This window comes from Lepidochelys kempii, chromosome 14 (genome assembly GCF_965140265.1).
Source record: "Lepidochelys kempii isolate rLepKem1 chromosome 14, rLepKem1.hap2, whole genome shotgun sequence".
In the NCBI taxonomy this organism is placed as follows: Eukaryota; Metazoa; Chordata; order Testudines; family Cheloniidae; genus Lepidochelys; species Lepidochelys kempii.
In genome coordinates, this window is record NC_133269.1 from 40690849 (window position 1) to 40715173 (window position 24325).

A 24325-nucleotide genomic window follows, 5' to 3' on the forward strand; every position below is an offset into this window, starting at 1 on the left:
TGAAATCCAGGGCTATGCCACCTGTCAAAAGACCAAAGACTTTTATGCTGCTTTGAAAGCTGTGTGTGGTCCTACACACACGACCACAGTGCCTTAGAAGAGTATGGATGGCCTAAGACCAATCACTGACAAAGGAGAAATCCTTCAGAGGTGGCAACACCATTTTGGTGATCTTCTGAACCCACCATCTAACGCTCCAGGTGAGGCACTAATTAGAGTAGTGGGTCAACCGACATGTAATTACAACATGCACGCAGCCCCGTCCCTTGACGAAGTCAGCACTGCAATCCGTGCCATGAAGAACTTCAGGGATCATAGAATCATAGAATATCAGGGTTGGAAGGGACCTCAGGAGGTCATCTAGTCCAACAATCCCCAATTTTTGCCCCAGATCCCTAAATGGCCCCCTCAAGGATTGAACTCACAACCCTGGGTTTAGCAGGCCAATGCTCAAACCACTGAGCTACCCCTCCCCACCGCCTCTGATGGCATTCCTGCAGAAACATTCAAATAGGGAGGCCAGACCTTGCTAAGGCGACTGCCTGGACTCTCTCTCTCAAGATATGAAATACTGAAGATATACCACAAGATTTTAAAGACACCACCATTGTCACCATATACAAGAGGCGAGGTGAAAAGTCAAACTGTGGCAACTATCACGTTATCTCGTTACTCTCCACCACTGACCAAAGTACTCTTTGATAGTCAATCACGTGCTATCAGAGTCACCATGTGATTTCAGGCCAATGAGAGACATGGTATTTGAAGCTCATCAGATGCAAGAGAAATGCAGAGAATAGCAACAGGACCTTCACGCTGTCTTCCTCAACCTGGCTAAAGCACTTGACACAATCAGAAGACCTGGACTATGGCAACTAGTTTGTAAGTTTGGTTGTCCAGAAAAATTCACCGCCATTCTGAGACTAGTTCATGATGGAATGCTTGGGCCAGTCTGCATAGAAGGTATTCTGTCTGACCCCGTTTCCTACCACTAATGGTATTAAACAGGGCTGTGTAATTGGTCCGATCCATCTAACCTCTTCTAGGCAGCAGTGCTCGATGATGCTACAAGGCGGAAAGATAGGCACTGAGGGAAACCCTACTGCAAAAACTTAGATGCCAAGTGACCCGAGGAACCCACTGGGCTAGAGCACGAATTTTGTGCATCGTAGTGGTCCTGAAACTGGGATTTGGCACCTAAACAGGGACCTTGGAGCCTAACTCCTTTGGGGAACTCAGGCCCTTTTCCTTCTCCGAGCCACTCTCATAACTGCTTCTCCTGCTGTCTGCTGGCTTTTCTTCTCTAGCACACACAGCTCTCCAAACAACCCCTCATTCTCACGGCTTACCTCTGCTCAGGCGTTGCCATGGGCCCTTGTGCTTTGCGCGGCGGCCTCCTATTACAAAGAGGGGCTTTACTCTTCCTTCCATTTAGCCAGGAAGAGGGGTAGTTAGCACAGACGCCAACTTCTGTCAGCGCTGGTGGGTGCTCGAACCTCGCCCCCGCCTCCGCCCCACCCTGCCCCTATTGGATCCCTCCCCAAATCCCCGCCCCGGCCCTACCTCCTCCCCCAAGCACGCCACGTTCCCCCTGCTCCCCTCTCCCTCCTAGGCTTGCCGCGCAAAACAGCTGTCGTCCTGATGGAGTTTGAGGGTACGTCTACACTACAGAGACCATACTGGCACCAGTATAACCCCATTGTGTAGATGCAACCTACACTGATGGAAGGGGTTAGTAGCTAGGTCAACAGAAGCGTCCTTCCACTGACAGTTTTGCATCTACACAGGGGGGCTCGCTCGGTCTAGCTATATTGCTCAGGGGTGTGGATTTTTCACTCCCCTGACTGATGTAGCTACGTCAACCTAACTTTTAAGGGTACACCAGGCCTAAGATGTTGACACAGTGAATGACTGATCTCCCATCTAGAAAGAAATTATTTTCACAAATAACAAATGATACACACTGAACAATTTACATAGTGTTTTGTTTCCCCTGTCAGGATATTTCCCCTATCAGTTACACTCCCAACCAAATCTTTGAGTTTAAAAGGTTGCCACCTGGACTGACTTTATCACCCAGAGAGAAAGGAAAGAAATAACATAACAAATTACAAAAGCGTCACTATTTACACAGCCAGGACATCTGCACCTCACCACCCAAATCAACTATATGCCGTCCAAATCTCCTGTGAGCTTTGCTCTCCCTGCATGCTTTCCTTTCAGTCCCCTGGGAGACGCTGCTTTCAACAGGTCTTGAGGAGTGTCTGTTGTTTCCAAATAGGACAAACTTCACCCCTTCTGTTCTAATGGGCAATTAATCCCTGTTCCAACTCTTCCAGCCTCAGTTTCCACACCTATCTTTTCAGTTTCTAAAAGGTGGCCAAAATGAGATTCTACTCCCTGGAGACGTTCTCAGGTGGTCAGGAAACCTGAAAAGCCATTTGGCTCTTAAAAAGTTGGATAGCGCACAGAGCATGGCCTACAGGAGCAACCAATTCAACTTCACCTTTCCAGGACAGGGAGAATGTGAAACTGACAAGAGCCTTGCAGGTGGACAGTCAAGAAGCTGAGTAATTCCATTTTAGTCCTCCTGAAAGTGAATTTTCTTTCCTTCTGAAGATCCCTTTTGGTGAAAAATTTTGAGTGTTTTGGCCTTTTGTCCTGATTGATCATAAAAATGTTTCTAAAAACACATTTTTCACAGGAAAAGATGTTCATGCGTCCAGGCAGATATCCCTAAGAGGCAAAGGCCACTAGTGTGTGCAGGAACGAGGAAATGGATACTTTAAAAAAAAAAAAAAGGCCACAGGGAGAATTTCTCTCCTTTGTGGAATCTCTGAGATCCAATATGCTGTTCGCTTCACTGGAATCATTTCCACACTGAGAATTGAAGAGGTTTCTTCCCTGTGTGGATTTGCTGATACCTGGTATGCTCAAAGCCCCAACTGAAAGTTCCACAGTCAAGGTTTTTTCCCTTTGTGCAGCCTTTGATGCATAATAAGATTTGAGTTCTGACTGAAGCCTTTCCCACAGTCCAGGCATTTATACGGTCTCTCTCCAGTGTGGGTTCTGTGATGTCTAATAAGATCTGAGTTGTAACTGAAGCTTTTCCCACAGTCCAGGCATTTGTAGGGTCTAATCTGATGCATGATAAGGCTTGAGTTGTCACGAAACCTTTTCCCACACTCGAGGCATTTATAGGGCTTCTCGCCCGTGTGGATTCTCTGATGGGCAAGGAGCCGTGAGATCAGAATGAAACTTTTCCCACAGTCAGAGCATTTAAAGGGTTTATCCCCAGTGTGGAGTCTCTGATGGACAATAAGGGCTGAACTTCCACTAAACTTTTTCCCGCACTCCAGGCATATAAAGGGTTTTTCTCCCGTGTGGGTTCTCTGATGTCTAACCAGGGTTGAGCTCCGATTGAAGCTTTTCCCACAGTCGAGGCATTTATGGGGTTTAACTCCCATGTGGATTCTCCGATGGTTAATAAGGACTGAGCCGTTACCAAACATTTTCCCACACTCCGGGCACTTGTAGGGTTGCTCGCCGGTGTGGACTCTTTGGTGTCTAATCAGATGTGAGCTCTGAATGAAGCTTTTCCCACAGTCAAGACATTTATGGGGTTTAACTCCCGTGTGGATTCGCTGATGCTTAATAAAGGCTGAGCCGTCACGAAACATTTTCCCACACTTCAGGCACATATAGGGTCTCTCTCCCGTGTGGACTCTTTGGTGTCTAATCAGATGTGAGCTCTGAATGAAGCTTTTCCCGCACTCCAGGCATTTATAGGACTTTTCTCCGGTGTGGAGCCTCTGATGCCTAACAAGGTGCCCTCGCTGATTAAAACTTCTCCCACACTCAAGGCATTTAAAAGGCCTGTCTCCAGTGTGGAGTCTCTGATGTGAAATAAGGTTTGAGCTCCGATTGAAGCTTTTTCCACACTCGGAGCATGTGTTGTCTCTCACTCCTGATGGGATTCTCTGCTGGGCTGTGGTTTCCTTGGGGTCTTTGCAAACTCCCCCATGATCGGTGGATTTACCCACTTTCTGCCCTGGATGGGTTCCCAGCTGCGTCTCTGGCCTGTGCCCATTTCCCCAGGCTTTTCGCCGCTCCTGGGTAAAATTCCCTTCAGATCTTTCCAATAACATCCTGTGTGATTCCACTTGCTCAGGACCTTCCTGCTGCAGATTCTCCTCTGTGTTTTCACTCACCCTCCCGTCACCTGCTGGGACAGAGAGAGAGAGGATCCAGACAGGAGTCACTCCCAGTGCCAGAGAGAAACAACAGGAGAACAGCGAAGAGGTTTAGCAACATAATAACTAGAGGAAAGACGGAGATATTTGATGCTGCCTCCACATCCCAGCCAAACAGCAAGGGGGAAGTAAAGTCAGGGAGGGAACTCCTGCCAGCTGGAAGCCAGGGTGAGCGTGAAGCTGTGAGTGACACCTGCCAGGAGGACGTGACCCCTGCTGGCTACAGCCCTGACCTGGGTGAGATGAGGCAGAACTGAGGGCTCTTGCTCACAGCACATTTGTGGGAGTCCCAGCTTTTTCCTTCACTCCCCGGGTGGTTTGTGCTCGTTTCATCGATTCCTCACCTGTGCGGGCGCCTCTCGGGCTCTCCCTTTCCTCGCAGGCTTGGAGATCCGGGACCCACGGCTCTTCCCCTCGCTCCAGCTGGGTGATCAGCTCAGGTTTGGGAAGGGGGAATCCTGCTAGGGGACGGGGGGAGGGGAAATCAGGCAAGATCAGGGCGTGTCAGGCATTGGGAAAGGATTTGTCACAAAGAACAATCCCTGATTTTAACCTGGCCCCACGCTGGGCTTGAATCTGAACAACTGGAAACGCAGTCACTGAGGCCTGATGGGAGAGGCAGGCGTCTGTTTGGGGGACGGCCTGTTCTGTGGGAGTTTCCAGGATCTGTGCACTCTGGGGGACTTCGTGATGCAGACATAGCTCTGGTGTCAAGCCTCTGCCTATATGTAATCCTACAGAGGCCAGAGCCCTGCCCAGGGCTGGAGCTAGTCCCTGGAAGGGAGGGGGACAGGCAGGGGTGCTGGAACAATTTTTATAGTGGTGGGTGCTGAGAGCCTTTGAACCAAACTATAAACCCTGGATATAAGGGAAACCACTTCAAGCCAGGGAGTGCGACAGGACCCCTAGTTCCAGCACCTATGGGGACAGGGAGAAATAACACAGGCAGGCAAATACAAGCTTCCGCCCCCTTGAAAGCTGTGGGGATAGGGACGACTTAGCAGCTCTATTGTGTTTCTGCCTCCCCCATCACGTGGGAGGAGGGTGGAGCAGAAAATCTCTGTCTCACTGGATCTGGGGACTTGTGCAGCCCATTCTCCTAAAATCTAAGCCACCTGGAAAGAACCTGAGCAGAAGCTGAACTGGGCACCTCACGGACCTCGTGGCTTTAATAACCGAAGGGACGGGACTCCCTTACCCAGCGAGGTCACCGTCTCATAGTTCTCCTGCATGACGTCCCTGTAGAGGGCTCTCTGAGCGGGGTCCAGCAGAGCCCCCTGCCCCTGGGTGAAATACACAGCCACCTCCTCGAAGGTCACTGGCCCCTGAAACAACAAGAGACCCCCACTCAGCACCTGCTGCCCCAGCCACAATCCCACTAGTCACAGGGGAGAGGGGCCAATAAAATGGAAGGTCTGGAGGGGGGACAGAGTAGCAGAATCCCACCCCACCCTGCTCGCAGCACCCAGGAGGCTTCAGGGTGGGGAGAAAGAGAGAGCTTCTTGTCCCTCCCATCCCAGCAGATGGAGGAGAGCAGGGGCCTTCATGTTCGTCACATTCCTACCAGCCAGAGGTGATACACGAAATGGCACCCCCAAAACGGGTCCAGGGAGAGAAATCCCAACCCCTCACGTTCCTAGGAGCTGGGTCTCTAGGATGGGACATCTCGCCCTGTTGGCTGCTTCTGGCTAGAAGTTTCAGGCTCCGGCACTGGGAGTCTGGTAAATTTCTCCAGCCTTGTATGGCGGGGGTTGTTCCCTGTTGTAGAAACGGGGGAATTTCTACCCTCTTCCAATGGCCCTGATCTAAAACTCCAGCCCCAGGCTGAGCAGTCCCAGTATGTCAATGACATACTGTCCCCATCCTCCCTCGACATGTGCTATTTTCTGTCCTCCTCCTTGAGCAGCGACCTCTCTTCAAATCCCTTACCCGAGCAGGTTCCGCTCCCGCCGTTTCCCAGCCCTGTTTCATGGTCCAGTGGGACGACCTGGTTGTTATTCTGCAGCCTGTCGGGGTGAGAGGAGCGACTGGGAAGCTTTCAGAAGGGGCTTTCGTCCATTTCCCGCCCCCCGCCCCCACCCAAGGCTCTTTCCCTACATTGTGGAGCCTGCCATTCTGGGAAAACGCTGGGTCACTTTATCCCAGTGCAGACCCGGCCCCTCCTACCAGGACTAAACCCATCCAGACAGTTTTAAACCCTCCCTGTTACAGAGTCTCTGTAACAAACGCTAGAAAAGAGCAGAATCAACAGACCCACTTTGGGGGATTCCCCTCCACAAGAGCAGAGAGTCCCCCCAGCAGCACGGGGACTTGGAAGAGGCAGGAACTGACTTGTCCTCTCTCTGCTCCTCACTGTCACAATTTGGGGATTCAGCCCAGACCATTAAGGAGTTTTGTCACCACCTGCTCTGCAACTCTGGATGCCTTAAATGTTACACTGCTGTGGCTCGCAGCTCGGACACCAACAGCCAGCAAACAAGCCTTGCGGTCACATCCTGGCTTTCACAGTGTTGCCAACTCTCAGGATTTTGTCCTGAGTCTCATGATCATTATTGTTTTCCTTAAAGCCCCAGCTTCTGGAGTCAAGTGAATAGATGATCATTTCAGCCGTCATTCTTAAAGAAAAAAGCAAGTTTCTAGTCCTCGTGGCTGTAGAGAAAGCTTCAGCATGTGACCCTAGTGCACCCAAAAAGCAGAAAGCAAATAAAAATCTCTTATTTTTACATGATCTCATGGTTTCAAAGCCAATCGCATGATTCTGGGTGAGCCTGACTCATGGTTTTTGAACAGTTGGGGTTGGCCATTCTGCTTTCATCACCCAGTTAAACCTCTGATTATTTCTAGACCTACAGAGGCCAGAGCCCGTTCTGTTGGCAGAATGACCTCCAAAATCCCCGCCACTCCCAAATTTCCCCAACACTGTCTCCCTGCAGCGTCCCGCTCTCTCCTGGAACCGAGTTCCTTAACCCCACTTCAGGAGGTGGGAAGGTACAGCCTTCATCTCCCGTTGAGATTAAGAGTAGTTCTCAACCAGGTGTACACGTTCCAGGGGTTACATCAACTCATCTAGATAGTTGCCTAGTTTTACAACAAGCCCCATAAAAAGCACTCGTGAACTCAGCACGAACTAAAATTTCAGACCGACACTGACTTGTTTATACTGCTCCACAGACGACACACTGAAATCAATCATAGAATATCAGGGTGGGAAGGGATCTCAGGAGGTCATCTAGTCCAACCGCCTGCTCAAAGCAGGACCAATCCCCATTTTTTGCCCTGATCCCTAAATGGCCCCTCAAGGATTGAACTCACAACCCTGGGTTTAGCAGGCCAATGCTCAAACCACTGAGCTATCCCTCCCGCCTCCTCAGATACATACAAATATTTTCTATTCCAACATTAACTAAACAGGAGGTTAAACAGCTACTACTGAACATAAACATTTTTAAATCTGCAGAATCAGATATCTTACCTAAGAGTTTTAAAATAATTGGCTGGGGAGTTGTTTGAGCCATAATGTTGATAATTAACAAATCTTGGAATATTGGGGACCCCAGTACAACAAAATGTAAGGACACTGTTTATAATCCAGTTGATTTATTTTATAATTACATGGTAAAAATGAGAACGGAAGCAATTTTTCAGTACTAGTGGCTTTTGTAGTTTTAGGTCTAATTTTGTAAGCAGGTCATTTTTAAGTGAGGTGAAGCTTGGGGGTAGGCAAGACAAATCAGCCTCCTGAAAGGAGGCCAGTAACCTGCAAAGGTTGAGAGCCTCTGTATTAAGTGATCACACACACCCCGAAGCCCCCTTTGCTCTCCTGATGTCTTTGTCAGCCTGGCATGCAAATGTGCTTTTCTTTGTCTCCGGAGACACCTTGCTTCATTTACATGGGAGCCACATTTAAGCAGCCAGATCCTCATTCCTCGTCTCTGGAAAAAAACAGTTTATCATCTCCCCCTGGCATGCCTTTTAAACACATTACCCATCCTAATTTCAGCAGATCTATATAATCCATTGTGGGTGGATTGTACATGCATCTTGCAAGATTAATGATCAGTGAGTTATTGGCTTCCCAGTGACATATTACAAGGCATCTTTTAGGTGCGCTGAACTGGTCAGCCAGCTGAAATGCACAGCTAGGTATCAGGGTCTTCTTGCTTTCTGGCATAGGCACAGGGTCTCACACACCTTGTTCCCAGGAAATTCTGCCCAGGGACAGATGCAGTCAATGGAGCAGGGCAGGTCTGGGAGTTGGGAACCTCTCTCTCCACTTATTGCTCCTGCTGCCCCTTTTAAATCATTCTCCCCCTTTCCATTTCATGTCCCCTCTCCCTCTGTCAGGGAGACTTGGTTACTGTCCATTCACAGGGGCACTGGCTTTCCCAGTAGCTAGATCGGCTCCTGCGAGCGCTAATGGGAAGGAGTGCCTCTGGGTATCAGTGGCACAGCAGCTCTGGTTTAATACAAACAGGAGGAAGTTCTTTGTCGCACGATGAGCAACTAACCTGTGGAACTCCTCGCCAGGGGATGTTGTGAAGGCCCGAAGTATAACTGGGTTCAAAAAAAGAACTGGATAAGTTCATGGAAGATATGTCCACCAGTGGCTGTTAGCCAAGATGGTCAGGGATGCAACCCTGTGCTCTGGGTGACCCTAAATCTCTGACTGCTAGAAGCTGGGAGGAGAAGACAAGAGTGGATTTGTTCTGCCCTTTTCTGTACTCCCCTTAAAGCTCTAGTACTGGCAACTCTCACAGACAGGATACAGGGCTAGATGGACCATTGGTCCACCCCAGTTTGGCCGCTCTTATGTTCTTATCCAATTGCTAGAGAAGAAAAATTGATGACTTTTGCAGAGATTTTTATGTCAGGAGGATTCAATAAATGAGACTGGAAATGAGGAAATGCTGAAGCAACTATGTAACCTGACCAGTTAGACAGGAAAAGGCTAAATCGGAGGTGGTTTTATTGAGACAGGCTGCGTCTGGGGGAAAGAACCCCACAGTGGAGAGGAGCCAACTCCAGTGATGGGTCTCTGAAAAGCAAAGAGCTAGGCACTCAGAGAAGCAGATCTAGGACCATCGTTCCAGGAACGGAGTGGAGCCAACTAAAAGTGGGAAGATGCCCAGAGCAGGGGCACCAGAGACCCCTGGGAGGGGTGGCCCTGAACCGGAGACACAGGAGTGAGTTTGTTTACTTCCCTGTTTTAATAAAATAAACCCCCTTAGAGGAGATTGGCTGTGGACGAGCATGTTTGGGAAAGGCAGAGAAGCCCTGCCTTGTGACACAGATATTTGGAGGGGAAAAGAAGGAGGATATTTGGTGGGGAATGGTTAAGAAAATAATCTAAACCCATTAGGGTCCCTGAGACAACCTGGAATTCCACAGAGATTTTATGATGTGACGTGTCCCTTCTATGCCAGGCTCCAGCCAATCCCCAAGCCAGAAACTGGTCATGTGACTCCCAGACAGGCTATATAACCCCACAGGAGGAACAGCGCAGCTCATTGTCACTCCAGGGCTTGGAATGGTCTCCTGCCTGATGGGGGGCAACAGACTTCCCAAGCCTTAGCCTTGCTCCAGCCCTGTTCCTAGTCCTGCTCCAGCCTCGCTCCACCCCTGCCCCTGACTCCTGATTTCAGCTCCGACCACTGGGCATGACTGCCCCAGCTCAGACCATTAGGCCTGACCACCTCTGTCCCAGTGTCTGACAGCCGGGTAGAGCTCCCCAATACAAAGCGCTGACAGGGAAGTGTTTAACCCAGCATAGACGAGAGGTCTATAAGCACTGAATGACAGGGGGCCAGTGTTAATGAACAGTGCAGGGGTTCCCAAACCTTTCCCCCCTGGGGCCTACCTGTGCAATCGTTGCAATAGCTATTAACACTTCTGGAGGAAAAGTATTAATTTTAATGATTACATCCATATAAACGAGAGGTCCCCAAAGTGTGGGGCATGCCCCCCCAGGGGGAAGTGGAGGAACGTCAAGGAGGCGTGGTGGGGCCCAGGCCAGCCCCCACAAGGACAGGGAGGGAGCGCCACCCAGCTCCTCCCCACCCCCAGCTCTGCTCCAGTCCTGCCTCCTCACCTGGCCCCGTCCCCAGCCTCAGTGCGGCTCCGCTCCCAGTCCCGTGCCAGCCCCCAGCCTCGGCCGATGGCCACGGCTCCATTCCCGGGCCAAGTTCGAGGCTGGGTGCGAGGCCGGGCGTGGAACTGCACCTGGCCATGGGCCCGGCTGCTGGCCCCCACCATAGCCCGGCTGCAGATCCGCTCCCACCCCCATCCCCAGCCTTGGCGCCTAGCTGCGGACCTGCTCCTGGCTCCAGACACACACCCCCCAGCCTTGGCTCCCTTACCTCTGTCTGTGTCCCCCCCACCTCCACAGAGCCACAGCCCTGCTCCTGGCCCTAGCCCCGGAGGGAGGCGGGGATGTGGGGCACGGACAGGGGTAAGGGGGGCCATGACACTCAAAAGTTTGGGGACCGCCGATATAAACTATAGATGCTGTAAATACACCATGTCCACGTTTCCTTTTCCTTTTAATGCCAGCAACTGGAATGAGAGAAATCCCGAGCCGTCTGCACGCCGAGAAATGCTGCAAAATCTTTGAACCCGAACGGTTTTAGTAAAACCAAACTTACAAACAAACAAAGTGGAGAGTCAAATTCGGGGTTCAAACCGGGCCAACACGCTGTTTTCACAGATTCAGAGATATGAAGGTCAGAAGGGACCATTATGATCATCTAGTCAAACTGAACAAGGTGACAGGAGTCAGGTGGAGCTGAAGATTTACGAAGCGCTTGACTTTCTAAGAGCGGGACAAACCGGCGGCCCACCCCGGACTGTGTCCTGGCCCACAGTTTTGGACTGGCCGTTCTGCCCACGCATCCGTGAGTAGAATTAACGTCGTCGTGAGTCCTCCCTTGGCTCTGGCACTGCCTACCTGTGAGTGATGGACAGACTCTGAAGAACCCCAAAGCCAGCACTCAAATGGGCGTGTTAATACAGACTTTTCAAGCCAGATCCCTCGCTGGTGTGACTCCGCTGTAGCATCTGATTGCCTTGGGGATCTCACCTGCGAGGACTGTGCAAGACACTCCGGGCTTGCCAACCCCAAATGTTCAAAAATCATGAGTCAGGCTCCCGAAAAATCGGGCGACTGGCTTTAAAATCATGGGAAAATCCCAGGGGGCCAAAGGATGCCACCGGCAGCGCACTCCAAAGGAGCGGAGATGAATAAACCAGGTGGGGCTGAGCATCCCACCCAATTCAACTCAAATCCCCAGCACACTGCACACAGGCCTGAGAGCAGCCAGCCAGCAAGATCCTCCTGACCCTCCCCCTGCAGACAGGGCTGAAGGGAGGCATTGTTCCCTGTTACGGTGCAATGGGAAGGTCTCTCTTACCTTCCCTCCAAGCGGGGCCCTCCCTGGAAGCAGGGGCTGGACCAAGAAGGGGGGCCCTGGCCAAGCTGGGGGCTCTGCCCTGGGAGAGGCTCCTGGGGAGCAGCAGGAAGGGCCCGGCTGGAGATTCGGGGCTCGGGGATCTTGCAAAGGGACAATGGAAACTGGAATTCACCCAGCTACAAAGCCTTACTGTAGCCAGTGCAATTCACTTCCTGCTGCTGGGACAGCATGACTCCATCCCCAGCTCCTCCTGGGTCCTAGCGATCATAGGCGCTGGAAGTAGGGGGGCTGCCGCACCCCCAGCTTGAAGTGGTTTCCATCATGTCCAAGAACAAAAGGAGGACTTGTGGCACCTTAGAGACTAACCAATTTATTTGAGCATAAGCTTTCGTGAGCTACAGCTCACTTCAGCATCCGATGAAGCGAGCTGTAGCTCACGAAAGCTTAGAAGTGAGCTGTAGCTCACGAAAGCTTATGCTCAAATAAATTGGTTAGTCTCTAAGGTGCCACAAGTCCTCCTTTTCTTTTTGCGAATACAGATTAACACGGCTGCTACTCTGAAACCTGTCATATCCAAGGTTTACAGCTTGGTTCCATGGCTCTCAGCCCCCACACTGTACATATTATTCCAGTCCCCTCCCTCCCCCCCATGATAGCCATATACCCATTGTGCTGTTGCTTGGGGGAGCAGCCTCTCCTCGCATTAAGGAGGATTCAGGCACAGAAGCCTCCATGTCCATGAAGCCTGGAAAGGAGGAGGGGAGAGGGGGAGAGGGAAGATTTCACACACTGACCCACACACCCTTCCCTCCTACCCTGTCTCTCACTCTCAGCTCTCCTGTGTTCATCCAAACCTGCTTTGACTAAAAAAAAAAAAGAAAAAAAAATCCAATCAAACAATGTCTCTGATCACAGCATAAACCAGAGTCCAAGCAGCCGGTGTTCTGCCCAATTTGCCAGCTGAAATATTCGCTGGTAACTAACCAGCGGTCCAGTGTTCTGAAAACATCCACACAAACCCTGTTTCATTGGTCATTTCTACCCTGTCTCTCCTCCGCCTTGTGCCTGTATTTTTGTTAAAAACAGAGCAAGTAAAGGCCCTTCACCCATCAAAACAAAAAGTAAAATGAACCCTTTCCTTTCTAGCAAAGAAAGGGTATTAATGAAAAATTATTATAGTTATATAATATATAATAATATAATATATCATAGTTAACTAAAAAAACCCCAACCTTTCATAAAGTCTAATTAAGTTTGTTTCGCATGATCAGTCAACCAGAGTTTTGATATAAATGCTTGATTTAATTCCTAGGTTTTCTGTGCTTCAATAAACTTTCAATAGTAAATAGTAGATATTAAAGGGGGGAAATAATATTCATGCAAATAATCCATAAATCGATGGCAATAAATCAAAACCAGATGGGAATTTTGTTTTTAAATTCAGTGAGAAAAGAAGGGAAAACCTGAGGGGTCCTACAGCAATACCTGACTATTGGAAAGAAAACAGGCCATATCAAAGGCGTTTCTATTCTATCTGCTAATTAATTCATTATATTATTTTATAATTATATTACATATCTGTCTACTAGATAATTACCTAGAAGATACAAGTGAAGGAAGATGAGAGGGGATTTATATTGATCGTACACACAAAAATCCAAAATTTGAAGACAGTTAGCAAAGTGACACGTTTGAGCACACCCAGGTAGGCCGGGCCAGAATCAAGATGCCCAGCACAGTGTTAATTACATTAAGATCACTGCACTTCGCTGCTGGGGAGATTCCCCCATTGCGGTGGAATTCGGTGGGACTTGCTGGTTTGTCTCTGGGGGCAGTAATAGAGGTTAGGGTTAAGGTTAGAATTACCACCCCACCCCCCGCTCCAACCTCCCGTCTTCCATTTTCCCGCCATCTCTGATATCGCTTGTTTCCTTTCCAATAGACAACGCTGTAGGACCCCCTGGGATTTTTTCCCCGATTCGCCATTCACAGTAGCTTCACTCTGCGACTGACCATTCCAGCGACTCCTGATTGAAATGAGGGAAGAGAGGCAATTCCGCCAAAGTGACTACGACGGAGTTACACTGATTTGCTACAGGGTGACAAGAGATCATGGCCCAGCGACCCCAGTGGGGTTGCCCAGGTTTAGTGAGTGAGGGGTGCAAACAGGGAGTCACTTGATGAAGGGGTTCCAGAGACACAGTTCTCCCTAGAATAGCAGCTTTCAATTTTCAAAATGCACTGAAATCGACGTGCCTATGTAAACTGCTTCAAAAATCGCAGCTGATACTGGTGCAATATGTCCAGGTGATCCCAGCAGGCAATTCATGCTTCATGGTATAAAGGAAGATGAACCCCTCCCCCTCTTCCCCAGGTCACAGCTAATTTAATCTAGAGAAAAATTCCCTTCCAATGCCAAATCTGGCAATCAGCAGAACCCTGAGCACCTGAGCAAGAGAATCTAGAAAGGAGTTTTTGTACCACCTGAGAGAACTGATCTACCCTGTCCAATGTCCCATCTCCAGCCGTGATTGCCTCAGAGGAAGGTGGTGGTGGTGGTGGGGAACATAGAACATATCAAGCCAATTGTGCATCAAGGGGAATAAATTCCCTCCTAACCCCTGCCAAGTGACCTGCTGAAGCCCTGAAGCATCAGGATTGATTATAATCATTATCATCATGTAGAGCTACAGATCCTTGCAAAACAGCAGAAGTCCTGTGATCTCTCAGTCACAAGTCCGAGTCGAGGGCTCCATCTCTAAAGTGCTGTGAGGGAACCTAGCTGGGTCCTCAGATGGTTTAAGCCTCTGGAGCCTAAACAGAATCCAGCCACTGCCCCACGCCTGAGGTCCGGAGGCACACTGCCAGGTCACAGACCAAGTGTCTAGCACCCCCCACCCCGAGAATTGGAACCCGCTATCCAGCTGCAAGCCCCTCGGCTCAATGCTGATCCTTCAGACATTCCCCCTCACCCCTTCGGTTAAACACAACCTGACCCAGAAATCCACCCCAAGGTGTGAAACTTCTCAGATACCTCTTCAAGGGGCCACGTAATAGTTGTGAGGCACAGAACTACTCTAGGCAGAATTCAATTTTTACTTTTTAATCATTTCACCAGATAATAGCGATGTTTATTTTGAAGCTTATTTTTTTTGAGATTTTTACCGTTTAAAATTGTCACAATTGCAGGAAAACTGCAATTTCACCATAGCAGGAATAACTGTCACAGTTGCAAGGTCCGACAATTATTTAATGACCGCATGTGTCAAGAGTCGAAAAGTTAAAACTTTTATAAACCATTAAACCACAAATTGTCAGCGTTACACATCCAAATATACAGAATACATATCCTTACATCAACCAATCATCCTTGTTTTTACTATTCGTTCCCTGCTCCTTTTGAAATAAGCCGAATTGAAAAGGTCTAAATACCTGGATTTGGACTCTAAAGTTTCTCAAGGAGCATTTTTCTTACTTTGCCTAGTCATAAATTTCAAGTTGTTTTCAATTGACCTATTTTACATCTATTTGTGTGTGTACAGTGAAATCAACATTTACCGATAAAAATCAAGTCCTTCCAAGCCTATATGTAACACACACATACACTTTGCATGGGGAACACCATGGCTCTTTTACTTAACAGCTAAAGCACACATGATCATACAGAACAAAACAAGCATTCTCAGTGCAGTGCCCCTCGGTAGTTCACCCTATCCTTGGGAGTCTTTGGGGGACCACCTGCGTTCAGGTATGGAGGCAGAGTTCCCTGCCTCATCAAGCTCCTACATGCTGGGCTTCCCCCTCCTCTTGAGCTAAATGGCCCTGAAGAAGAAGCAACAGGTTGACTTCCTTTTGTTTGTTTTAAACCTGTTGCCTATTCATTTCATTTGGTGGCCCCTAGTTCTTATGTTATGAGAAGGAGTAAATAACACTTCCTTATTTACTTTCTCTACACCACTCATGATTTTATAGACCTCCATCATATCTCCCCTTAGTCGTCTCTTTTCCAAGCTGAAAAGTCCCAGTCTTTATAATCTCTCCTTGTACGGAAGCCGTTCTATACCCCTAATCATTTTTGTTGCCCTTTTCTGAACCTTTTCCAATTCCAATATATCATTTTTGAGACGGCGCGACCACTTCTGCACACAGTGTTCAAGTTGTGGGTGCACCATGGATTTATATAGAGGCATTATGGTATTTTCTGTCTTATTATCTATCCCTTTCTTAATGATTCCCAATATTCTGTTAGCTTTTTTGAATACTGCTGCACATTGAGTGGATGTTTTCAGAGAACTATCCACAATGACTCCAAGATTTCTTTCTTGAGCGGTAACAGCTAGTGTAGACCCCATCATTTTATATGTATAGTTGGGATTATGTTTTCCAGTGTGACATCTTGAAACTTAGATGCCCAGAGGACTTTACTGACAGGAGTTTAGGCCCCTAGGGAATGCAGGTACCTGCAGGGTTAGGCAGCAGCTAAGCAGGGCTTTTGAGGATCTCAGTGGTGCCTAGGTGTTGGATTTAGGAACTTAATGTGCCAAAGTCCCTTTGAGGATCTAGCCTTTTACCATAGCTGGGCACGTGGATTTAAGCTCAGAACAACCACACTCGCTTTGGGATTCCTTCAAATTCTCCCTCCAGGTCTCTTACACTTGCTTCTCCAGCCCTCATCGGTCTGATCAGGGATCAAACAAGTCAAGGCGTGACTCCTGAGCATGGAGAGCTGACAGCAGGAGACACTGGGGGAGTGGAGCGGGAGAACGGGGGAGGATCAACTCTTCATGTCTGCTGCATCAAGGGGGACTGTGACAATGGAGGGGGGGAAGGAGGGAATCCCCCCTCCCCCGCTCACCCTGTCCGCCTTAAGTAACACGGAGGCTGTGAGAACACATTTGTCTCTCTCTGCTCCAGCTCTCTACTCACGTTTTAAAAAAGGAAAAAGGTACAAAAAATAGCAGCTCTTCAGAACGGCATGGGGCATCCTCAGAATGACTGGGAAGAAGCCCATCTGTCTCTGAAGGGGGAACTCAGGGACTCACAATCACTTTGCTAATAGGGGAGAACCGTACAAATGAGATGCTCCGAGTCAGCCGACACTAGGAACAGTGGGGGAGGTTTGGTAGGAGATGGGGTTGTGCTAGCTAACTCTAACCCCCTTCCCAAGTCTAGACAAGCTCTCAGAGGCTGATGCTGCTCGGGCTGCAGTGGGATTCTTAGGCTTCTAGGTCTTCGAGGCTGCCCACGATGGAGAGCTACAGAAATCAGTCCCGCGCAGTGGTGCGATCTGAATGCAGGGAGGACACATTCAAGGTTTCTCTCCCACGTGAAGTCTCTGATGTCGAATGAGGTGCGAGTTCCGATTGAAGCTTTTCCCGCACTCTGGGCATTTATAGGGTTTCTCTCCCGTGTGAATTCTCCGATGCACAATGAGGTTCGAGCTCCAGTCAAAACTTTTCCCACAGTCGAGGCATTTATGGGGTTTCTCCCCTGTGTGGGTTCGGTGATGTCTATTAAGGGCCGACCTGTCACTTAACCTTTCCCCACAGTCGAGGCATTCATAGGATTTCTCACTCGTGTGGCTTCTCTGGTGTGAAATAAGATCTGAGATCTGACTGAAGCTTTCCCCACAGCTGGGGCATTTATAAGAGTCCTCCCCCGTGTGCAGTCTCTGGTGTCTAAACAGGTGAGCGCTCCGATTAAAACTTTTCCCGCAGTCCTGGCATTTGTAGGGTTTTTCTCCTGTGTGGTTTCTCTGGTGGGAAAGAAGATCTGAGCTCTGAATGAAGCTTTTCCCACACTGGGGGCATTTATAGGGTCTATCTCCTGTGTGGATTCTCTGATGGGAAAGAAGATCTGAGCTGTGAATGAAACATTTCCCACACTTCGGGCACTTATAAGGTCTCTCTCCTGTGTGAATCCTCTGATGTGCAATAAGCCGTGAGCTCCAGTCAAAACTTTTCCCACACTCCAGGCATTTGAAGGGCGTCTGTCCGGTGTGGATTCTCTGATGTGAGGTAAGACCTGAACTCCGATGGAAGCTTTTCCCACACTCGGTGCATTTATACAATTTCTCTCCCATGTGCAGTCTCTCGTGTCTAATGAGGTGTGAATTCTGATTGAAACTTTTCCCGCATTGGAGGCATTTATAGGGCTTCTCTCCTGTGTGCACTCTCTGATGCCTGATCAACTGTGTGCTTTGAATGAAACTTTTACCACACACCAAGCATGTATAGGGTCTCTCTCCTGTGTGAATTCGCTGATGAGAAATAAAGTTTGAGTGCCGGCTGAAGCTTTTCCCACAGGCCGTGCAACTGTTTTTTCTCTCTCCCAGGTGGATTCTCTGCTGGGCTGTGGTTTCCTTAAGATCCTTGAATCCGCCCCCCCAAAAATTGGATCTGTCTGCTTTCCTCCCTGGCTGGATTCCCACCTGCCTATCCGACACGCACTGACTCGCCCAGGTTTTTTCCTGCTCACCGTTTTGGGAAACGTTCCCTTTGGGTCTCTCTGAGAACATCTCATGCATTTCCACTAGCTCAGGACGTTCCAGCTGAGGATTCTCCTCATTCTGACCCACCGTCTCCTCACCTGCTGAGACACAGAGAACCCAGATAGGAACCATTCCCAATGGTGGAGTGAAAGGAAAGACAGGGGAACAGCGGGGAGAGGAAACACGGCACAATAACTTCCGGAGACATTGAAAAATACAATTCTGCTTTCACATCCCATCCAAACACGCAGGGAGAAATAAAGAACATAAAACATAAGAACGGCCCGACTGGGTCAGACCAAAGGTCCGTCTAGCCCAGTGTCCTGTCTTCCGACAGTGACCAAGGCCAGGTGCCCCAGAGGGAATGAACAGAACAAGTGATCCATCCCCTGTCCCCCATTCCCAGCTTCTGGCAAACAGGGGCTAGGGATTCCATTCCTGCCCATCCTGGCTAATAGCCATCGATGGACCAATCCTCCATGAATTTATCTAGTTCTTTTTTGAACCCTGTCATAGTCTTGGCCTTCACAACATCCGCTGGCAAAGAGTTTCACAGACTGACTGTGCGTTGTGTGAAGAAATACTTCCTTTTATTTGTTTTAAACCTGCTGCCTATTCATGTCATTGGGTGGCCCCTAGTTCTTGTGGTATGAGAAGGAGTTAACAACACTTCCTTATTTACTTTCTCCATCCCAGTCATGATTTTATAGACCTCTACCATATCCCCCCTTAGTCATCTCTTTTCCAAACTGAAAAGTCCCCGTCTGATTTATCTTTCCTCATACGGAAGCTGTTCCATACCCCTAATAATTTTTGCTGCCCTTTTCTGAACCTTTTTCAATTCCAATATATCTTTTTTGAGAGGCGGCGAGCACATCTGCACACAGTATGAAAGCCAGGCAGGGAGCTCTGCCGGCTGTCAGTCAGGATGGCAAGTCCTGAGAATTGCCCAATATAAGAGTGTGACACCGGCTACTCCCACCTTGACCTGGGTGAAATGAGGCAGAACTGGGGGAGTCGCTCACAGCACAGTCGTGGGAGCCCTGGCTTTTATCCTTCCCTCCCCAGACGGTTTCCATGTCAGTGTCACTGATAACTCACCTGCCCAGGCACCTCTCAGGATCTCTCTTTCTGCAGGGCTGTTGAGATCGGGCACCCACGGCTCTTCCCCTCGTTCCAGCCGGGCGATCAGGTCAGGTTTGGGAAGGGGAAATCCTGCTGGGGCAGGGGTGAAACCAGGTGAGATCAGCGTGTGTCAGGCATTGGGAGAGGATTTGTTACAAAGAACATTCCCTGATCTTAACCTGGCCCCGTGCTGTGCTGCGTGGATGTGGAACGTGAAGGGACCGGAACGTGGTGACTGAGCCCCCTTGGGACAGGTAGACTGGGACGTTTTGCGCCCTCAGTTGGCAGTTTTCAGGAGCTGTGCACTTTGTGGGACCTGCTGACTAAGATCTAAATCCCCTGCCCGTTTCTAAAGCTTCAGAGCACTCCACACAGAGGGAGCTAGCCCCAGGAATGGAGCGGAACGGGGACTGTGTGTAAGAGAATTAATACAGACTGGTAAATGCCAGACTTTCCCCTTTACAAGGGGATGAATTAGCATCTCCATTGTGCTACTGAGCCCTCCGTTCTATGGAAGAAGATCCGGAGAGGAATTTCTACCTAGCACCGGATCTGGGGAATACAGGATCCAATCCTCTGAAATCAGAGAATCGTAGGACTGGAAGGGACTTCGAGAGGTCGTCTAGTCCAGTCCCCAGCACTCGTGGCAGGACTAAGTATTATCTAGACCATCCCTGACAGGTGTTTGTCCAACCTGCTCTTAAAAATCTCCAATAATGTAGATTCCACAACCTCCCTTGGCAATTTATTCCAGTGCTTAACCACCCTGACAGTTAGGACATTTTTCCTAATGTCCAACCTAAACCCCCCTTGCTGCAATTTAAGCCCATTGCTTCTTGTCCTAGCCTCAGAGGTTAAGGAGAACAATTGTTCTCCCTCCTTCTTGTAACAACCTTTTATGTACCTGAAAACTGTTATCCCGTCCCCTCTCAGTCTGCTCTTCTCCAGACTAAACAAACCCAGTGTTTTCAGTCTTCCCCCCTAGGTCGTGTTTTCTAGACCTTTCATCATTTTTGTTGCTCTAAATCAAGGGTGGCCAACTTGTGGCTCCCCAGAGGTTAAGATGCGGCTCCTTGCATTGGCCCTGACTCCGGGGCCGGAGGTACAGGTGCCAACTTTCCAATGCGCTACAGGGGGCTCACTGCTCAATCCCTGGCTCTGCCCCAGGCCCCAGCCCCACTCCACCCCTTCCCCAAGGCCCCCGCCCCTTTCCCTGAGTCTGCTGCGCCCTTGCTCCTCCTCCTCCCCCGCCCCCCAAGCCTCCTGCTGATCGCGATGGCTGGGAGGCGCAGGGATGGAGAGTTAGGCGCTGATCAGCGGCGCTGCTGGCAGGTGAGAGACACTGGGGGTGGGGGGCAGGAGCTGAAGGGGGGCTGCTGATGTGGTAGTGTAGCTCTTTGGCAATGTGCACTGGTAAATTCTGGCTCCTTCTCAGACTCAGGTTGGCCACCCCTGCTCTAAATCTAAGTGACCAGGGAAGAACATGAGCAAACGCCAAAAAAGCATCTCAGAGTCCCCACGGGTTTGAGGGGACGGGAATCCCTTACCCAGCGAGGTCACCGTCTCATAGTTCTCCTGCATCACGTCCCTGTAGAGGGCTCTCTGAGCGGGGTCCAGCAGAGCCCCCTGCCCCTGGGTGAAATACACAGCCACCTCCTCGAAGGCCACCGGCATCTGGAACGAAAGAGCCCACTCAGCGCCTGCTGCCCCAGCCACAACCCCACTATTCCTGAGCGAAGATGGCCAATAAAATGGAAGCTCCTGGGTGGGGAGAGATAGCAGAATCCCGCCCTAGACTGAACAAGTCCAAGAAGCGGGTTTGTCCCACCCTCTCCCCATCCCTCCTGTGTGTTTCCTGCCCAGAGGTGAAAGTAAGCCGGTACAGTTCGGTACGGCGTACCGGCAAAAGCCAGTATGCCGTGCCGGACAGGACCGGCTTCCCCAGGCTGGCTCTTTAAAGGGAGCCCTGGGGACTTTAAATCTTGATTTAAAGGGCCGGGTATTTAAAGGCCCTGCCTTTTCCGGTTGAGGTCACGCCCCCATGCTCAGGACTCCGGAGTACCGGTAAATCCCTTAAGTTACTTTCACCCCTGGTCCTGCCCCTCCCGCTCTCATACAAACCCACCCGCAGCTCCCTGAAAACCCCCTACCTGAGTTTGCTCTGCCATAGTCATTGTCCTTTCTTGTCACCTGAGAGGTCGGGACAATCGCGACGGCCACAGGGTTGTTATTCCACGACCTGCTGGGGTGAGAAGGGCAACTGGGGATCGTTCAGAAGGGGCTTCAGTGCATTTCACAGCCCAGTTCCCTCCCGGGTCTTTGCCTGCAAATGGATGTCCTAGGTTCCGGGCAAACGCGGGTCACTTTATTTCGTCGCGGAGCCGACCACCAGGACGAAACCCATGGAGATAGCTTTAAACCCTCCCAGTAGCAGAGTCTCTCAACCGCACGCTAGGAAAGAGCAGAATCAAAGCAGCCCTGACATCGTTCCCAAGGGCCTCACTTCACCCCAGCACCCTGGGGACCCAGCGGGGACAGGACCTGGCTTCTCCTCTCTCAGCTCCTCACCTGTTTCCCAGGAAAGTCACTCTGCCCAGGGACGATGCAAGGAATGGCTCTGGGTGGTTACAGGAGCTGGGAACATCTCCCTCCTTTATTTCCCCTGCTGCAGTATCCTACCGCTCATCTTTTCCCTCTCTGCCAGCCCTTTTCCCCTACACCCCTCAGTCAGCACCCTGCCCGATTCCCCTGCACCCCGTCCTTCTGCATCCCCGCTTCCCTACTCCCCTCGCTCCCCTTCTAATGCACCCTCCACATCCCTATCCACCCTCTCCATACCGTCTGGCTCCCCCATCCCCCTTCAATTCTCCAGCCTCCTTCTGGTTCCCCACCTCTCTTCCATATTTCACTGTCTCGTGCCAAACACGGAACAGCCTGGCTTTAGCCTCATTGGACAGAATGGGATTCGACAGCTGTCCGTGCAGAACGTAGGGAATCTCAGCCAGTCTTGGCTGGGAGCAGCCTGTTGCTTCAGTCCCATTGGCAGTGGTGGGAAAAACTCACTTCTTCCCTCCAACAAACAGAAGTTTCAAAGCGGGGGAGTGACTCAAAATCTGGGTATTTAGGGAGACAAATATGAACAGCCATAACGGATCAGACCAATGGTTCATCCAGCCCAGTGTCCCGTCTTCCAACAGTGGCCAATGCCAGGTGCCCCAGAGGGAATGAACAGAACACGTAATGCTCAAATGATCCATTCCCTGTCACCCATTCCCGGCTTCTGGCAATCAGAGGCTAGGGACACCGTCCCTGCCCATCTTGGCTAATAGACATTGATGGACCTACTCTCCATGAATTTATCTAGTTCTTTTTTGAACCCTTTTATGGTCTTGGCTTTCACAAGGTCCTCTAGCAAGGAGTTCCACAGGTTGACTGTGCACTGTGTGAAGAAATACTGCCTTTTGTTTGTTTTTAAACCTGCTGCCTATTCATTTTATTTGATCCCTAGTTTTTGTGTTATGAGAAGGAGTAAATAACACTTCCTTATTTACTTTCTCCAAACCAGTCATGATTTTATAGACCTCTATCATATCCCCCCTTAGTCGTCTCTTTCCCAAGCTGAAAAGTCCCAGTCTTATTAATCTGTCCTATACGGAAGCTGTTCTATCCCCCTAATCATTTTTGTTTCCCTTTTCTGAAACTTTTCCAATTCCAATATCTCTTTTTTGAGATGGGGCAACCACATCTGCACGCAGTATTCAAGATGTGGGCGTGCCATGGATTTATATAGAGGCATTATGATATTTTCTGTCTTATTATCTATCCCTTTCCTAATGATTCCCAACATTCTGTTATCTTATTTATGGAGATAATATATTTATCCAGAAAATATATAACAATAATAGAAAAATCAAGAGAAATTGACCCAAGGGGATTTTATATCAAAATCGGGCCAGAGAAAAAGCAAAAGAACCTGAGTTGTTCACCTGTATTAGATATTTGGAGAGAAAAGAGACAAGATCAAAAGGGGTTATATTGACCTATTAGATAATTACATAGAAGACCAGCAAAATTGCTCCAATTGACATTATTCCAAAAAAAAACAAAAAAACCCTACATAAAAAAAATCCATGGTACACCCACATCTTGAATACTGTCTGCAGATCTGGTCGCCCCATCTCAAAAAAGATATTCTTCACACAACCCCTGGAACTCTTTGCCAGAGGATATTGTGAAGGACAGGACCATAACAGGGTTCAAAAAAGAACTAGATAAATTCATGCAGGATAGGTCCATCAGTGGCAATTAGCCAGGATGGGCAGGGATGGTGTCCCTAGCCTCTGTTTGCCAGAAGCTGGGAATGAGCAACAGGGGATGGATCACTTGATGATTCCCTGTTCTGTTCATTCCCTCTGGGGCACCTGGCACTGGCCACTGTCGGAAGACGGGACACTGGGCTAGATGGACCTTTGGTTTGACCCAGCGTGGCCGTTCTTGTGTTCTTAATATTATTCAGGTTGCAAAGTGTAGCACTTATAGTAAATACAGGGTCAGAATCAAGGGTGGCCAGGCAACGTTAATTCTTCCCCATTAGGTGTGTGTGCATTCAGATATAATCTCTACAGATAGGATCCCACACGGCACCGTTCATTAACACAGGACCCTGCCTCCTTCAGCCCTTTCAGACTGGATGTATCTGATGGTGCAAACACATCCCTGTCAAGCACGTTAAAACGGGGGAGATTTACCCCTCTCTGTGGAATTCAAGGGGACCCCCCCTGTTTATTTTTTGCAGCAGGGGAAGGGAAGAGGGCAGATAATATATTGGATTATGGTTTTTTGAACTAAAAATTTCCACCATCCCACAAGCATACACCTCCCTCTTCCATTTTCCCTCCATCTCTGTCTGAGTTTTCACCCTTTCCCTTCCTGACAATCCATCCCCGGAGAGACTAAGGGGAAACCCCACTGGGGCCTGATCATGGTGTCTCTGAACCCGTTTGCCTGTTTCTCCTCCTGAATCCCCCACACCAGACAGGATTTAACAGTAG

General features: G+C 49.4%; 2 protein-coding genes across 2 annotated transcripts in view; one reads left to right on the forward strand and one right to left on the reverse strand.

The window, feature by feature from the left end:
* LOC140897524 (uncharacterized) overlaps window positions 1–24325 on the forward strand; it is a 122471-nt gene that overhangs the window by 12667 nt on the left and 85479 nt on the right. The gene's annotated exons all lie outside the window — the stretch shown is intronic.
* Window positions 1847–22495, reverse strand: LOC140897523 (uncharacterized). The gene is made up of 10 exons (XM_073310240.1): window positions 22166–22495; window positions 21425–21725; window positions 20822–20948; window positions 19251–19367; window positions 16972–18250; window positions 11660–11799; window positions 6183–6259; window positions 5452–5578; window positions 4598–4714; window positions 1847–4225 (listed from the first exon to the last, which is right to left on the reverse strand). Exons 2-10 carry the CDS (start codon window positions 21446–21448, stop codon window positions 2961–2963), a joined length of 3273 nt encoding a protein of 1090 aa, XP_073166341.1. The 5' UTR covers window positions 21449–21725; window positions 22166–22495; the 3' UTR covers window positions 1847–2960.

Bases quoted from the DNA above. Each gene is read 5' to 3' on its own strand.
- LOC140897523 (XM_073310240.1), bottom strand. From the start codon at position 21,448: ATGACTATGGCAGAGCAAACTCAG. The intron at 20,949-21,424 runs GTAGGGGGTTTT...CTTTCGTTCCAG, and splicing joins CTATGGCAGAGCAAACTCAG to ATGCCGGTGGCCTTCGAGGA. The intron at 4,226-4,597 runs GTGAGGAATCGA...TCTCTGTCCCAG, and splicing joins CCCGAGAGGCGCCCGCACAG to CAGGTGACGGGAGGGTGAGT.